Raw genomic sequence first — 18,465 nt, 5'->3', positions numbered from 1 at the left:
GGACCTTCTGTATGGTGAGGTAGCCAGGGCCAGATGACCAGTGGGGCGCTCAAAGCTCTGCTTCAAGGATGCTTGCAAGCGTAATATGAAGGCCCTAAATGTCGATTATTACTCCTGGGAGTCACTTGCTGGTGAAAGAGGGAAATGATGACACATTCTGCACTACCATGACGACTAGCTTGGCAACAGGTGCCAATGTCAAAAACAACTCAGTGTCACTTGGCAGCTTCATGTGCACCAGTTGTGGCAGAACCTGCCTTTCAAGGATTGGCTTTCACAGCAAAGGTGTGTTTACTGTGATTGTTTACTGTGTGTCCATCATCTTTTGTAGAAGGAAGGATGCCAACCAACTAGTATAAAACATTATTTTTTATGACTCTCTAATATAAATCATGTGAAGCAACCTTGTGTTCAACTGTGTCCTTTCCACCTCTTTTGGTCTCCTATTAATTTGTGAAAGGATCCTAGACTGTACCAGACTCAATAGCTTATTAACTGGGTGTTATAAAGTGAAAAGGGTATTTTTATCAACACCTGTAACACACTCTGAATTACTTTTACAGCTTTCTGAGGTGCACTATTTTTGGTTTAATAAAAGCAAAATACTGCAGATGCTGGAAATCTGAAATAAAAACAGGAAGTGCTGGAAATACTCAGAAGGTCAGGCAGTATCTATGGAGAGTGAGGCAGAGTTAATGTTTCAGGTCTGTGACCTTTCATCAGAACTGGTAAAGGTTAGAAAAGAATTAGGTTTTAAGCAAGTGGGGGTGGTGTTTGGTGGGGAAGAGAACAAAAGGGAAGGTTGTGATAGGGCAGAGGGCAGGAGAGATTAAATAACATGGCTGTCATGGGACAAAGGCAAAGAGTGTGTTAATGCTTGTGGTGAAAGACAAAATATTAGCCCAGAGAGAGTGTTAATGGCAGAGTAATGAGCAACACTGTCCATATGAAAAAACAGGCACATGGTTAAAAAATAAAATGAAATAAAATAATTTTTAAAAATAGAGAAATATCAAAAAAGTCCAGTCATGCTCTGAAATTGTTGAATTCAAGGTTGAGTCTGTGAGACTGTAGAGTGCCTAATCGAAAGATCAGGTGCTGCTCCTTGAGCTTGCGTTGATGCTCACTGGAACACTGCAGCAAGCAAGGACAGAAATGTGGGCATGAGAGCAGGGATTGTGTTAAAATGGCAAGCAATGGGAAGCTTGGGGTTATGCTTTCGGACGGAGTGGAAGTGTTCCGCAAAGCGATCACCCAATCTGCATTTGGTCTCCCCAATGTAGAGGCGACTGCATTGTGAGCAGCGAATACAATATACTAAATTGAAGGAAGTACAAGTAAATCGCTGCTTCACCTGGAAGGAGTGTTAGGGGCCTTGGATAGTGAAGAGAGAGGAGGTAAAAGGGCAGCTATTACACCTCTTGTGATTGCACGGGAAGGGGACGAGGTGTTGGGGGTGATGGAGGAGTGGACCAGGGTGTCGCGGAGGGAATGATCCCTTCGGAATGCTGACAGGGGAGAGTAAGGGAAGCTGTGTTTGGTGGTGGCATCATGCTGGAGATGGCGGAGACTGATCCTTTGGATGTGGAGGCTGGAGGGGTGGAAAGTGAAGACAAGAGGAACCCTGTCGCAGTTCTGGGAGGGAGGGGAAGGTTTGAGGACAGAGGTGCGGGAAATGGGTCGGACATGATTGAGGGCCCTGTCAACCACAATGATGGGTGGTGAGTTTCCTCTGTTGAGGAAAAAGGAAGACATGTCAGAAGTGCTGTTGTGGAATGTTGCATCATCAGAACAGATGTGTTGGAGATGGAGAAACTGGGAGAATAGGATGGAGTCCTTACAGGAAGTGCAGTTAAGGTAGCTGTGGGAGTTGGTGGGCTTATAATGAATATTAGTAGACAGCCTATCCCCAGAGATGGAGACAGAGAAGTCGAGGAAGGGAAGGGAAGTGTCAGAGATAGACTGTGTAAAGGTGAGAGATGGGTGGAAATTGGAAGCAAAGTTATTGAAGTTTTCCAATTTGGGGTGAGAGCAGGAAGCAGCACCGATACCAATGTACCAGAAAAAGAGGTGAAGGCGGGGGCCTGAGTAGGACTGAAACAAGGAATGTTCAATATGTCCCACAAAAAGACATGCATAACTAGGACACATGTGGCTACCCATACTATTTTTGGTTTGTTACCCATTAAAAACAGCATGAACTCCAATACCTAAGTCAAACAGGTTTTTCTGACCTGCAAACTCGTAGCAGAGAGTTATGCATTGGTGTAGGTACTGAATAGCTTCCCCTACAGTAGGAATCCCTATATTTCTAGCAAAATTAAGCTGCAAAAACTTCAAAGAATATTGAGAAGCATACTCCGAGGAGCAGTTGACAACTTGTGAATAGTAGCACCATATGATTAAATGGATCTGGCTCTTAGATATTATTTTCACCTCAGTAAGTAGCTTGATTTGTGCTGTTAAGACAGCATGACTCTCTTCAGGAAAAGAACTGGCAATTTGAATATACAGTGGTGCCAATTAATGTTGTTCAGGTTTCTTGATGTGCACAGCAGCCCATGTTGCAGGCTGCCAGCATTTTGTGTGCTTTGAATTTGTGCGCCAACTGTGAACAATGTCTTGAGTGCCATGGAAATGAAGGGAGCTCCATATTATGCAGCTTAGAGCAAGTCAGAAACAGTCACTCAGTAGGCGCTCCAAGGGAGGGATATAACAAAACTTAATGCTTTTTTATTTCCCTGTGTGGTTTTCTCCTCCACATGGGAATGTTCCTGGATCTCCTATTGTTTCACCAGCAAATTGAACATTTTTTGTGGTGGCCCATTTGAAAAAAATCTAGGCATTGTTTTAAGTGCCTTTTAACAGCTACTGGCTACTGATAGCCCGCCCTACAGAAGTGCTCCTCCAGGCCCTGCCAGGAAATTTCAGGCTCCTCTCTTCCCACCTGCATCTTTCTCCCACCACCCCGGGCCCCCACCCCCATGAAATTCTTGCAGCATTTTGCCCAGCCACACTGGAAGTAGCTTGCTGCCAACAGCCTTCTCTTAGTGCTGGTGAGCAGCCTCTTAGCCATCCAACCTTAAACCCCATCAGCCAGTAATTGCTTTCCACCTGAAAATGAGTGAGCAGCTAACTGCTGGCAATTAACTGAGGCTCAGAAGTTAAAATCCTCTTTAGCCTTGGTATAACAAAAAAATTATGTTCAATGCAGTATTTCACATGCAGAACCTAATAGTAACAAGGGATTTGAGGACTTCAGATACATGGTATTAACATAAGTATTACAGAGGAGGTTTGTGAATATGGATAGCACCTGAAGTTGAAGAGCATTACTATGCATGCAAGAGAAAATAAGGTGACACTCAATTTGAAAACTGGTTTAGTGGGTTTATCCAATCTGATGTGAGCTCAACAGACTGGCAAGTACCAAAGCCTGTGCGGAATGGGATAATCTCAGCTGTGACTCTGGTAATTGTTGTATGTTTGGTTAGTCTGCCACATTTTGTATATTTGGTTAGACTAGCTAGGAGAGTTTACAGACTCTTCAGTAATTTTAACATTAACTCATTTATTACATATTAATTATATACAACTTTACATAGGTCTGTATGACTTCTCTGAAGCCATGCTACTTCTCCTTCAAGTCTCTCTCACATGTGATCTCTTACATCATCATGGTGGGAGGTATTCCTCACACTGCCTCAAACATTAACTTTTTCAAACCCTTATACTACAGTAATAGCGTTAAAATTCATCTTGACATCCCTGGACTACAGAGAAAAAGTTAACCAAGGTTCCTATTCCTCTGAATGAAATGTGCACACATGGATGTTAACTGAGGACAGATGTGGCCATGGCTGTGATTCCACAATGAGTAGCATGCCAAGGTTTGCATATGAATAATGTTGACCTATTGAAGGGCAGCCACCACTCATGGAAGCATACCCCAGTAAGCAGGGAAGGGAAGAAAATTGGGAAAAAAACTAAGTTGTATGTCTCTCATATTTATTATACATTTAGGACTATTTTCCAAAACTGAACACATTTTGATCCATTTATGTGTGTAAGATTTATGTTCGGGCATCACCGATACTCATGGAAAGGGTGCTTTGCATATTGAAATGAGCACCATTAATGCATTTAAATAAACTTAACTCCCATCTTACGGGCCCACCGCACTCTTCAGTGCGGTGGCCGGCACGCCCGTGCCTTCACTTCCCTGCCTGGGGAAAACAGGTCTGACACTGGTGGGGGGAGGTGGGAGTTAAGATTTTTAGTGCAGTGGGGTGGAGGGGACAGGCTCAAATGATTGTCATGAGTGTAGGGGGTGGTGGGAAGGGGTGAACTTTGTACACTTTTGCGGGGGGGGGTGTGAGGAAGGTCATACTTGTAAGGTAAGTGTTTTTGTGGGGGGGGAAGGGAAGATACTTAGTTTTATTCTTATTGGCAGGTGGGAAAGGGGCATTAGAATTTAGTTTGCAACAGTGAAGAGGGAGGGGTGCCTCTTTAAAAATTTAAATCTACCGGTAGGGCTGGCTGCCCTTTAAAAATGCCGCCAGTGCCTGTGCACAGGCAGCTGACGCCATTGCTGCTGTCGGACAGCCCGCCCCCTCCACGTGATTGGTGGGGGGGGGGGGGTGGGGTGGGCCGACCCAGGTATTTAAATGAGCCACCGCACGGTAGATTGTGACGGCTCGGCAACATGTGTGGGCCGCCTTTTTTTTTGGTCCGCCGCCGCTAAAATGTAACCCGTTTTACTTAATCTAGGTCAAGTTGATTCGAATTAGGACAAATGGTTGTTCCCCATTCCTGACACGAAAGAAATGTGTCTTGCATCTAGTGTTCAAATAATGATATCTAGGTAGATAAACACACACATTATAATTGGTACGTGTTAAACCTCCATGACTAGGATGTGGATTTATCTGGGGGCAAGAAACAGGAATTTAGATATGTATGATTATACTTTAATTCTTGCAGAAGGACTCTGGCATCATAAGGCTTCAACTGGCTTTTTCTTTATTTTAGATTGTACAAATGAAGATATTGGAAGAAACATCCCAACTTGCGTAGGTACAGTAATACACTTAATAAATTTATGATCCATGTGATAAGTATTTGAAGCTCTGGCATTTCATCATTTTTTTTTTTCTCTGAAGTCTCCTTGACCTAGAGGGCAGATGGGGAACCTGTTCTTGGTCTCTGTAATGAAACATTAGGGGTCGAGTTTGCAGCGGGCAGAAGGACCCTGCTGTCGGTACCAAATGGGGGTCCCAAGCCCCCACTTTCTGGCAGCGAGACCAGCTCAGTGATTTTCCTGGAGGTGGCCTCCTAATTAGCTGCCTTTGTTTGCTGTTCTATTAAGGATGGCAGGCAGGCTTACGATGCTGCAGGCCCAATCTGAAAGCTTGGCAGCCCCACCAGGAAAGGTGGAAGCTGTTGAGGCACTTTGGGAACCATGAGGGCACCTCAATATGAAGGCTGCACAGTTGTGAAGAAATAAACAAAATCTAGGCTGTATCACGATCGGGTGCGATTGCGGCCTTTTATGCTCATGGCGCCATCATTGAGGCTTGGTACCTCTGGCTCCAATGACCCCCCTCGCTTGCCATGGGGAGGCCACCTCCATTGAGCTGGCCACCTCTGCACACAGCGGGGGGCTGCTCCCCAGTGACAAAATGCCTGTGGGGTCACAAAATTGCCCCCAAATTGGGGCCTTAACCAGCATAATTGGCTGCCTGTCTGCCTGCCTCCGTGGAGCAGGCCGCCAATCCGATTCCCAGCCTGCCCCTTGGAAAGTTCTCCGGTGGCAGGAATGCTTTGGGGACTGTCCAGATACCTCCCAGCCCGTCAAAATGAGGCTGGGAAAATTCAGCTGTTGACACTGCTGCTTGGTCTTCTGTTTTTTGCCTATTCCACGCGTGAAGAAGTCTTTTTAATTGTTCTATTGGGATGTGGCCATCATGGATGAGGCCAGCATTTGTTGCCCAACCTAGCTACCCTTGAGAAGGTAATGGTGAGCTGCCTTCTTGAATACAACTGAGTAGTTTGCAAGGACATTTCAGCGGGCAGTTAAAGGTCAACCACATTGCTGTGGATCTGGAGTCACATATAGGTCAGACTGGGTAAGAATGGCAGATTTCCTTTCCTAAAGGACATTAGTTAACTAGATGGGTCTTTCTGACAATTGGAAAGTTTCACATTTACCATTACTGACTCTTGGGGCTGAATTTTACGCTGCCCCAGTGGGTCGAATGGTGGCAGTAAAATTGAGCGGCAGGTGCTGGAAGGCCTACCTGCCCTGCTTCTGCCTCTGGTCAACTTTACGGCAGTCGAGCGGGGTGGGGCGAGGGGGAATGGCCCGCCCGCCCGAGGCCAATTAAGGCCCTTAAGTGGCCACTTAAGGGCCCTTTCCCACCTCCACGAGTATTTTACCCGTGGCAAGCGGGTATGCTAGGGACGTGAAAGGCCGCCCGGCGATAGCTCCCGGCCTTTCCGTGCCCCAGGTGGGGGGGGGGGTGGCTGTGGCAGTCGGGCACAGGGTGCCCAATTGAGGGCCATCCCCTGCCTCACAATGCACCCCAGGACCCAAGACGCCCCCCCCTCCCCCCAAACGACCACTCTAGCCTCACCAGGGACGAACCGATCCCCCTTGTGAGGCATCTCCAACTTACCTTCACTCCTGGATCCATCTGGTTGGCTGGGCTGCAGTCCTAGCAGTAGCCACCACTCCCAGTGGCGCTGCTGGGACTGCCTGCTCGCTGATTGGCCAGCAGCTCATTGAGGCGGGACTTCCTCTCTCAGGCAGGTGGAAGTCCCGCCTCGGAACAATTAAAGCCCGGGGACCCGTAAAATGCGGGATGGATCCCCGGGCTGGGCGGAAGTGGATTCGCCACTGACTTTTACGTCGGTGGCGAATTCCCGTCCACCTAAGGTAAATCCAGCCCTTGCTTTTTATTCCAGATTTATTTATTTAATTGAATTTAATTTTCTCAGCTGCTGTGTGGGATTCGAGCCTATTTTGTCTGAATTAATAATCCAGGCCTTTGTATTACTAGTCTGGTAACTAAACCACTATTCTACTTTACACTTTACAATTGTTTTGTGCCTTATAGTAATGGGATGTCTGCAAACAGGAACTTATTAGGTTGGGGTTTTACAGTTACATCAGGGAGTAAAGAATACAATGTACAGGGATTGAGCTCCAACATGTTCAGTGACCTTCATAGTGTACATTTTAATGCAGTACAATACAATATAAAAGCTTGTTAATCTCTCAAAGCTTGCTTTCAATGTTTATGATTTATAATTACCAAATTGGATGTTGTGCATATAAGATTTTTTGATATCATCTTTTAAAGAAAAACTGATTTGTTGCCATAGAGTTTTTGACATGTTGAAGTTATTGGTTGACAGTTCAGCAGGATTTAGAATTTGAATACTAAATAAATGACTATTGACTTTCTTACTATATTTCAGCTGGTAAATTAGACTATGTTATTGACAAAAAGCAGAAGACATTATCTGTTCAAGTTTCTGACTTCGTAGAAGATCTTGCCTACAATGTGCGTTTGTGCCACAAATGGTTTACGTGTGAAGATCTGGGAATCAATGCATTGGTAAATAATCACTGTTTTGTTTCAACATAAATTCCATCACCTTTTGAAAATATAACCCCCAGAATTTCTGAGCAGTCTGCTCAGCTGGTTCAAGCATGGTGGAATAGAACCCCACCCCACCCTAGCCCCAGACTACTTACCCTGTTCCATATTGTTCAGCTTTTAGTGTAGCTCGCTGCCACTTGCCCTGCCAGGAGAAGAGAAGAATACTTAATGAGCACTTTGTATCGGTGGAAGCAGAGTAGAGGTAACAGAGAAGTTGAAAATTGATAGGAAGGATATACTAGAAAGGCTGGCTATACTTAGAATGGATAAGTCACTAAGTCTGGATGGCTTGCATCCCAGTTGCTAAAGCAAGTAGGAGTGGAGATAGCAGACGGGCTTGCCATAATCTTCCAATCTTCCCTTGGTACAGGGAAGGTACAAAATGATTGGAGAGTGGCAAATGTGACCCCCTCATTCAAGAAAGGATGTAAAGATATTCCTAGTAACTACAGACCAGTCAGTTTAACATCAGTGGTGGGTAAGGCTTTATAAATAATAATTGGGGTTTGAGTTAATTTAGGAGAGCCAGCACAGATCTGTAAAAGACAGTTTATGCTTGACTGTCCTAATTGATTTTGTTGATGACGTAACCAAGAAGGTTGATGAGGGAAAGCAATGGATGTTGGCTTTATGGATTTTAAGCAAGTGTTTTGACAAATTGCCACTTAAAAGGCTGATTAACATAATTGAGGCTCATGGAATAAGACGGTCAGTGTCAGCTTGGATTAAAAAAAAATTGGCTAAAAACAACAAGTCGTGGTAAATGGTTGTTTTTCAGACTGGAAGATGGTAGTCGGTGGTGTTTCCCAAGGGTCAGTGCTGGGACCATTGCTTTTTTGATGCATCTAAATGACTTGGATAGTCGAAATACTGAGCAAATTTTCAAAATTTGCCAATGATACCAAACTTGGAGGAGTAGCAAACAGCGAGGATGATACTAATCAATGGCAACAGGACATAGATGGGCTAGCAGAATGAGCAGACGGAATTTAATAGAGAAGTGTGAGGTGATGCATTTTGGCAGAAGGGATAGGGAGAGGCAATAGAGAGCGTGCAGGGACAGAGGGACCTGGGGGTTCATGTGCATAGATCTTTGAAGGTGGCAGGATATATTGAGAAAGTAGTTAGCAAAGCATATGGGATCTTGGGCTTCATAAATAGAGGTCTTGAGTACAAAAGCAGGGGGATGTTATGCAGAACTTCTATAAAGATTCGGTTAGCCCCCAACTAGAGTATTACATCCAGTTCTGGTCACCACATTTAGAAAGGATGTCCGGGTCCTTGAGAGGGTGCAGAGAAGATTTGCCAGAATGGTTCCAGGAATGGGGGGATTTTAGCTACAAGTTTAGGTTGGAGAAGCTAGGTTTGTTCTCCTTGGAGCAAAGGAAATTGAGGTGAGATTTGATAGAAGTGAGCATGATTATGATTGGTTTAAATAAGGTAGACAAAGAAAAGCTGTTCTCATTACCTGATGGTACAAGGACTAGGGGATGCAGATTTAAGGTTTTGGGCAAGAAATGCAGGGGGGAATGCGAGGAAGAGCTTTTTTACACAGCAAGTGGTAATGACCTGGAACTTGCTGCCTATGAGGAGGGTGGAAATAGAGGCGATGAATGATTTCAAAAGGAAATTGGATGGACACTTGAGGGAAATAAACTTGCTGGGCTCTATGGAGATAGAGCAGGGGAATACTGATTGATTGCTCGATGGAGAGCTGACATGGACTTGATGGGCCGAATGGCCTCTTTCTGTGCCATAATGACTCTGACTCTAGACAAGGTAATTGAGCCCCTCCAAGATCAATTGCCTTAGTCTGCTAAACGAACTTGCAATAACTAGCCATGAGTTCCACTGAAGTCTTTCAAGGGTGTGAAGGATGGAATTTTTCAGGGAAGCCCTGGAGCTCCCCTCAACATGCCTGTTTAATATAGAGGGAAAATGGAAAGGCCAAGGAAAATGGAGCAGAATCTTTGTGCAACCAAATTCCACACCATTTCCTCCTCATCCCTAACTCAGCCTTCAGTCTCAGGAATTTTGGGACCATACATATGATTCTTTACTCGCTAATGTAATTTGGATATTTATTGTCACTGGGATTGCTAAAAGTATTTTTTTTTTTTACAGATTAAAGTACAAGACTCCAAACAGGTCACCTTGCCATTCTCTCAGATACTGCCCTGTTTGTGTATTGAGGTAATAAGTGAGTGCTACAGTGGTGTATTTGCATCATTCAGTTGAAGAAGTATGATCAATGATAGAAAATATAAAATGAGTAGTTTAATGACTTGCCATGTACTGAAACTCTAAAGGATTTAAAGAGGTGGTTGAATAGAATTGATTATTTGAACTTCAAAAATTTAGAATATTTCTTTTTAATTGTCCTTAATTTAATCTTATGCTGTAAAATTTGTAGAGCTGTTTATAAACTTCAATATTATGCTATAAATTCTGTGATTATTCTTACAATATTCTGATCATATTCTTCTAAGGTTCTCATTTTATTGTAGCGAAAACTTATTTTCCACATGTAAATTATCTCAAGGTGTCTTCTTTTTGAGACTCTATGTGCTTTGTTGTAATTCTAGGGCTGGTCAGCACTACCTGATGCTAGGAGGATACAACTTTGTCCATTTAAAAATTGTAAGTCACAGAATTTAATTTTTAAAAAAATGTGCGTGTCTTCTAAGTGGGGAAGCTAAAACATCTGGGGTAAAATTGAACATGGGCAGCGAGGTAAAACAATTGGAATTGCTTTTTCTGCTGTCAACGGTACTGAATATCGAGCAGTAAGCATAACAGGAAACTGATTCGGTACTGCCTGTTTTACATCCCTGCCCATCTTTTTACCCCCATTTACTCATGCACAATTTGTGTTGTTTTTATTGTGGGTTAATCTGAAGTTTGTTTACATGCTTACATTTACTTATAGAATTTTTTTTGTTGCCTGCTTAAACTGTATTTCACACAGTTATGTTCCTTTTTTTTATTCGTTCATGGGATGTGGCATCACTGGCTCGGCCAGCATTCATTACCCATCCCTAATTGCCCTTGAGAAGGTGGTGGTGAGCTGTCTTCTTGAACCACTGCAGTTCATGTGGGGTAGGTACACCCACAGTGCTGTTAGGAAGGGAGTTCCAGGATTTTGACCCAGTGACAGTGAAGGAATGGTATACTTAAAATACAATGGCCTCGGTTTTTCGATTATATCCACTGGTTTTCTGGTGGACCTGGAGCAGGTGATGTTAGAAGTGATCTTTCTTAGCTGATGTTGGGCGGCACAGTGGCGCAGTGGTTAGCAGTGCAGCCTCACAGCTCCAGCGACCTGGGTTCGGTTCTGAGTACTGCGTGTGCGGAGTTTGCAAGTTCTCCCTGTGACCATGTGGGTTTCCGCCAGGTGTTCCGGTTTTCTCCCACAGTCAAAGACTTGCAGGTTAATAGGTAAATTGGCCATTGTAAATTGCCCCTAGTGTAGGTAGGTGTTAGGATAATTAAGGGAAGGTGGGGATGTGGTAGGGAATATGGGATTAATGTAGGATTGGTATAAATGGGTGGTTGATGGTCAGCACAGACTCGGTGGTCTGAATGGCCTGTTTCAGTGCTGTATCTCTCTATGACTCTAAATGTGCTCTCTGCAGCTTGTGCACCCCATCCCCATCACCTCCACCCAAAAGGGCAGGCCTGGTAGCATAAAATGTACCAGCCATATGGGTGGGGACATGCAAATCATATATTTAATTAAGGGCATCCATATGAACTGCATGAATGTTGCCTCCAGGGTTGTCTGTTTTGTCCAGGCACCAAGTGCTCAATGGCTGGTAGAAGTGAAGAAAGGGGGAGCAAGAAACCAATGCACCGCCAGGATCAGAAACATAACTGGACCACCCATATAAATAGAGCTGTTATTAGGGCAGGTCAAAAGCTGGGAATTCTGTGGCGATTAAGTCACTACATGACTCCTCAGAGCCTGTCCACCATTTACAAGGACACGTCGGGGTGTGATCCACTTGCCTGGAGCAGGTCCGGTTTGGCCTACTCCACCCAGATTGTGCTGGAATATGGGTACAGGTTGAACAACACTTAAGCTTGACACCATCCAGGACAAAGGCTTGATCAGCACCCCACTCACCACCTTCAACATTCACTCTCTCCTCCACCAACACACAGTGGCAGCAGTGTGTACCATCTCCAAGATGCACTGCAGCAACTCGTCAAGGCTCCTTTGACAGCACCTTCCAAATCTGCGACCTCTACCACTTGGAAGAACAAGGAAAGTAGATGCATGGGATTGCCACCATCTGCAAGTTCCCCTCCAAGCCACACACCATTCTGACTTGGAACTATTTCGCCATTCCTTCACTGTTGCTGCTCGACTTCCCTAACTTAGCAAACTTTAACTTGTTCCTTCTAATATTTGAAGTGTACTTGACACAACAGAAATTTGTAGCAAATGGTTTAAAGCTTTAGAATTCTAGTGTCATCCATTGATTTTGGCACAACAAAGTAAGGTAATTTGACTTTGCAGTAATTATTGTGAAGCATATATACTTGAGGGGATTACAGCTGAAAAACACTCAAACTTTTATATACATGAAGTATTATCCTTGTGGTTTCTTGATGCTGAATCAGATTATAAAATAATTATAATGGGGTTGCGCCTGTTAAAGGGGAATGAGCTAATCTTTAATAGTCCCATGAATTTACTAATCCAAATCAAGTATCACATTCTTTATGGACTTTATTCTGTACAATATGGTATCTATACTTATTGCAACCATTTTGTCTAAGAATAAATACAAAAAGTCCTATTAGGATGGATCAATATTCATCACAATCAAATCCAATGTGATTCAGTACAGGGAAACAAGCCAAAATGAGCATGCTCTTCGGACAACTGTTTCAATTTGTAATGCACAAACAGAATTCAATGCCATCTGGTACATTTACATCTAACATCTTGTTTCCTCTAATCAATGTAAATCATCTTGATGTGTTAAATAAAACACTTTGGTTTGTAGATTGTTAATGATTCCACCAATTCAGCAAATCACTGGTTGTCAGATTAGAATGCAATCCATTCCCTTCCAGGAGCTGAATTTGAATCCAATCCAGACCAGAATGATAAGTGTGACATTTCTCATACAGCTGTTAAAATATGCTTGATCACTTTAAAGCAAAATTTCTAGTAGCTATGAATCAGTGTTGCCAAAATGCTTTCAAATTTGACACTAGTTTAGTACTTTTAGAGAAACCATTCAGCACATAGCTATTTCAAAGAGCAATGAGCAAAACAGCAAATTACACCGTCTTCTTCCTTGTCTCGAGAGACAATGGGTAAGCGTCTAGAGGTGGTCAGTGGTTTGTGGGGTAGCGCTTGGAGTGGCTATAAAGGCCAATTCTAGAGTGACAGACTGTTCCACAGGCGCTGCAGATAAAACTGGTTGTCGGGGCTGTTACACAGTTGGCTCTCTCCTTGCACTTCTGTCTTTTTTCCTGCCAACTGCTAAGTCTCTTCGACTCACCACTCTTTAGCCCCGCCTTTATGGCTGTCCACCAGCTCTGGCGGTCACTGGCAACTGACTCCCACGACTCGTGGTCAATGTCACATGACTTCATGTCGCGTTTGCAGACGTCTTTAAAGCGGAGACGTGGACGGCCGGTGGGTCTGATGCCAGTGACGGGCTCGCTGTACAATGTGTCCTTGGGGATCCTGCCATCTTCCATGCAGCTCACATGGCCAAGCCATCTCAAAGGCTACTGGCTCAGTAGGGTGTATATGCTGGGGAAGTTGGCCGCCTCGAGGACTTCTGCGTTGGAGATATGGTCCTGCCATTACACAGTACACTTTGAAATAGATAAAACAATTCTTTTATAGATGGCTAATACTGAGACTGTGACTCCCTTTTAAGGATCAAAATATGCAATCACAAATTTGACCTTAACATTAAATGCTTTCTAATTTTGACCATTTTCAATTATTTGTTTGATTTACCTTAAGTTATAGCTACTTCAGAGGATGGTTCCCACTTTTAGAAACTAGGATGATGGCATGTCTTTTATTTTTCATTTAACGACATTTCTTTAAGGTCAATTGCTTCCAGTGATTGATTTTACATCAGGTTACTCACAGGCAGAGAACTGGACACACTTATTAAAAATGCCTACTTTTAGCTGATAAACACATTTTCAGCTGTATTAATATAACTGAGCCAGGTTACCACTCTTAAATACATCGAGAAATACTTTTACAATGGAACGAAACCAAAAAGAAATGGTTATTTTCCAGTACGCTTCCCAGTTGTGCTGGTTCATAGAAGATTGTGGTTATACAAATGAATTTTAACAGAAACATGAAGCGTAAGCTAACCAGAACAATTTCAAGCCCAACTGGAAATTGCATTTAAAGCGGAAACTCTAACCTTAGACTAATAACTGGACTATTGCTTCCCTTAAGTAGTACACAAAGGAATATTGGCACAGCATAATGCCAAGGTCAAATAAACCATAAAACCAAGAATCAGGAATGAATAAAATCATTGATACAGTGACTCTCTTTAGGTTTATGACTGAGGTGTGCAAGCATGCTCAATTCCCCTAAGGAAATGAGTGGTAAAAAAAATTATTGCTGTTACAGTATGGTCCTGCAAAGAATCTCTTGGGGTGGGGCTAACTAATACACATGTCTAATTGTTTATGTAAATTGTAATTTTGGAGTTGCAAATATTCTTCAACTCAGTTTCTGATATCTGACTAACAGATACAGCTGAACTCTGGAATGGTATAACATACAATCACGCATCACAGGAGTTGGCCTGGGAACTGGCCTGCCCTGTTGAGGTTGACGTAAACCTCTGCTGGATGACTGAAAGCAATGACTATTGCATTGATCTACAAAACTCCTCCCACAAAGTAAAACAAAAAGTAAGTACATGCATTTAGAAGTTAAATACAAACCAAACAGTGCTAACGTGACAAATCCTGCATAATATTTTTCCAGAACTTAGAAGGTTAAGAGGCGATGTGATAGATATTTCCAATGAGTTTGACCAGATCAGTAGGAAGAACCTATTTCTGGTTGATGAGTCAGTAACTAGAGGGCATGAATCTGAGAATAACACTAAAGGAATGAAGGGAAAATCATTAAGCTTTTCAAAAGGAAGCAGATAAATATTTTACAAATAGTTTGAGTTGAGAAAAGGGAAGGGGAATGTAATTCAGCATATAGCTATTTCAAAGGGCAGTGAGCAAAACAGCAAATTACACAGTACACTTTGAAATAGGTAAAACAATTCTTTTATATATTGCTAATACTGTGACTGTGACTCCCTTTTAAGGATCAAAATATGCAACCACAAATTTGACCTTCACACTGAATGCTTTCTAATTTTGACCATTTTCAATTATTTATTTGATTACCTTAAGTTATAGCTACTTTGGGGGATGTTTCCCACTTTTAGAAACTAGGGCTGGAATTTTATGCCCCCAAAAGAGGGATTTTGTGGCGTGGGGTTGCGGGGGGGGGGGGATAAAATGAAGTGTGAGCCTTGGGGGGGGGGGGGCAAAAACCGGCCCACCCACCCCAGGCCAATCAAGGCTCTTAAGTGGCCTGATAACAGCCACTTAAGGGCCTCTGCCAGCCACCACGGGGATTTTACCCTTGGCCGGTCAGGTGGCCCAGGCCAGAGAAAAGCCGCCTGACAAAAGCAGGTGGCTTTCTAACACCCTGGAGGGGGCTCTCATGATCTGTGCCTGACGGAAGACCACCCCCGATGGCCCAACCACACCCAACATGCACCCCTGTTTTCCCCCCCCCCCCCCCCCCCCCCCAATCGACCACCCTTGCCTTGCCAGGGCCCCACCAATCACCTCTGACGAGGCCCCAAAAACTTACTTTTCCCGGGGCCGCCCTTCCTCTTCTTGTCGAAGCTGGGTTGCAGTCCCAGCAGTTGCCACCGCTCCCGGTGGTGCGGCTGGAACAGAGAGCTGCCGACCCGCTGATTGACCAGCAGCTCCATTAGGCAGGATTTCCTGCCTCAATGAGGTGGAAGTCTCACCTTAGACCAATTAAAGACCTGGGGACTGCAGAATGCAGTCCGGATCCCCAGGCTAAGCGGAGGCAGGTTCCCCACAGACTTTCCAGTCGGTAGACAGCGCCTGTCCGTCGAGGGTAAAATTCAGCCCCAGGATGATGGTATGACTTTTATTTTTCATTTAACAACATTTCTTTAGGATCACTTCCATTTTCTGGTGGGTGACTTTGTTCGATTACATTTGATTAGTTGTTCCAACAGAAACCTGGCCAATCATGATCAGAATGCATTAAAGCATATTTGGTAATTTCTGTGAGGCTTACCAGCCAATGAACCTAGCCAAATGATGACTGATGACGTTAGTCCAACTCTGGAGAGCTGGAGATTATAGGAAATTAAAAACAGCAGCAAATGGGTGCAGCGCAGATTCCTTTGGGGCAGTTTCCAATGTTTGAATGAGCAATTCACAGATCCATAAAAATTGAATTATAAGTTTTGAGTTTTGAAATAAGAAGGCAGATTTTGCAGAGGATCGACTGGGGTGTCAGCCCCAATAAGCAAAGATTAAACTACATTTCAGTTTTTTTTTTAAACTGTGTGGCTTGAATAGAACATTTCTTGGTTTGTTTTGAACTTCCTTCTTTGCATTTGCAATGAAATTTTAATAATTTTTACACGAGGAAGAATAAAATATACAGTTGCACATGCCATCACATGCACTTCTGCAATCTTCCAGTAGGTGGACTGATTAAAACTTGAGTGAGATGAGGCCTGATCTGAGTTGTTAAGCAGCTTTATTTTACAGTCAGTAAATGAATATACAGAATAACAAATATATCAAATCGTGCTTCAATTTTGCCTCGGTCCCTCCTCATAAATAAGAAACCACACCACCCTGTCCTGATTAGCAGGCTAAAATACCTGCTTTTGGTCAGTCCCAGCATGAAATCGGACCACAGCTCATGCTGGGCCTTGCCATCTTTATTCCTCTGGTAAATAACCTGGGCCTTATTTGCCAGTAGACCCACAACATTTGAGTCTTTTTACATTTATTCTCTACGTTCATAGTAACTGGAGGTGGGGTTTCGAGCTTTGACCCCCTCCCTTGTCCAGGCAATTCTCTGTCGAACTGCCTGTAATACAGGCCTTTTCTCTCTCAAATTCTTATACTTTTACTTGGGGACCAGACAGTTCATGCTGTGTACACAATAATAGAACCATTTCATGTGAATGTCAATTTGGGACTCTGAAATTAAATTGCGAGCCTAGTTTAAAAGGCCATAGGCTCAAACCAATGAAGGGCCGATTTTGGATTGATATTAGGACATTTTTCTTCATATAAAGAGTGATTAATACATGGGATCTATTCTTGGATAGAATGGCGGAGCCGAAAATCCTGGTATTGTCTAATCAACTATTAGCTGCTACAATTAGAGAAATTTAGGGTCACTCTGGATGAATGAACTGCATGGCTTTCCTCATCCATAATTATTGTGAAGAAAATTTTTTACTTATATAGTTTTTTAAAAACATTCAGCGTCAATTTTTGTGTGAAAATAATACTATTTTGATTACTTTTCTGAATAGGTCAGGTACTCACGTGTAGATCCACATCCAAGGCTCTGTGTGAAGGTAAAACATTTTCCATTCTTGCATCTAAAATAGAACTTATGATTTTTCTTTACCTTTTATAGTTAATGCCTCACATACCCACCTACGCACAGTGTTGTCCTCCACACACAGCTATTCCAGCTGTAGACAGCATTCATGTGGGCTGTTGTTTTTTCTCATTCAGCCTAGAGATACTGAGGTGAATTGTGGGATTCCTACTGCTTTAGCATTGTTGAAAGCAGTCAATTGAATGCAAACTGTGGATCGAAACTGAGATTTTAAAATTTGTGTGGCTGCATTACAAGCTAAATGTTCCAGTTGAGCATTTTTATGATTTCTCAACAATCAAATGCACAGAGTTGGAAGTAAATTGGCAGATTTGGAAACAGTATTTTTTTTGGAATGGGAAAAGTTTTGTACTTTTAAATATGTTTGAAGAAAAGAGAATTTGCGTTTGTTCTTAGATGCTGCATTAAGCTTCTATCCTCATGCATGCAAATGTAAAAATGGGTATTTTACAGACTTATAACACTTTAAACTAGTACGTTTACAATTCTCACCCTAATCCTAATCACGCTGATTGCATTTTAAACTTATTTTACAGTTTACCACAAGAGAGGGTTTTTGGGTCAGATGTCCTTTTGCTTTTGGATATTTACCAGGTAAATTGCATTTAAAAAGAAAATATACTCACCGTGTGGCACTGAGCCACACAGATCCTATAATGTCACAAGTTTAACCTCTAGTCTGTTCTGATCTGTTCTGAGTTAGCTGACCTCAACCAGGGCAGAGTTTCTGACACTACAACTGGGTTAGGCAGCTACGGTTCACACTCTGGGTGATGTGTGGGTTTACATGCTCATTTGAAAATCTGTGTGCACTATTTCAGTGTAGTCACCAACACATTTAGGAAACTTAAAGTTAAACTGTTAACCAGTGTGCAACTGAAAGAAATTAAACCCCATGATTGCTATCTGGTGGCCCTCTCGAAATGTGCCTGTGGATATTTAGCCGAGGGCAGTATTGGACTTCGCTGTGATGCTCTCTAAGGTTGAATAGTTTAACATTTATTCAGATATGGGACCATTGACCCTCTATTAAGACTAAAAATATTGAAAATAAAGTTTCAAAAGTTGTCAAATTGCTGTCCTGACTCCTGA

At 43.0% G+C, this 18,465-nt stretch overlaps 1 protein-coding gene across 4 annotated transcripts in view; it reads left to right on the top strand.

Annotated features, from left to right (window-relative positions):
* Nucleotides 1-18,465, top strand: part of LOC137384998 (interleukin-17 receptor E-like protein) — a 49,386-nt gene that overhangs the window by 18,933 nt on the left and 11,988 nt on the right. For all 4 annotated transcript variants that reach the window (XM_068059729.1, XM_068059731.1, XM_068059730.1 and 1 more), the window contains exons 6-12: nucleotides 5,032-5,076; nucleotides 7,483-7,622; nucleotides 9,792-9,860; nucleotides 10,253-10,307; nucleotides 14,422-14,585; nucleotides 17,282-17,326; nucleotides 17,910-17,967. In XM_068059729.1, coding sequence (XP_067915830.1) covers nucleotides 5,032-5,076; nucleotides 7,483-7,622; nucleotides 9,792-9,860; nucleotides 10,253-10,307; nucleotides 14,422-14,585; nucleotides 17,282-17,326; nucleotides 17,910-17,967 — 576 coding nt within the window. The remainder of the gene's footprint in view (nucleotides 1-5,031; nucleotides 5,077-7,482; nucleotides 7,623-9,791; nucleotides 9,861-10,252; nucleotides 10,308-14,421; nucleotides 14,586-17,281; nucleotides 17,327-17,909; nucleotides 17,968-18,465) is intronic.

The sequence above is a fragment of the Heterodontus francisci genome, chromosome 27 (genome assembly GCF_036365525.1).
Source record: "Heterodontus francisci isolate sHetFra1 chromosome 27, sHetFra1.hap1, whole genome shotgun sequence".
In the NCBI taxonomy this organism is placed as follows: Eukaryota; Metazoa; Chordata; class Chondrichthyes; order Heterodontiformes; family Heterodontidae; genus Heterodontus; species Heterodontus francisci.
The sequence above is the reverse complement of the archived record's forward strand: the minus strand, read 5'-3'. Positions and strand labels throughout refer to the sequence as shown.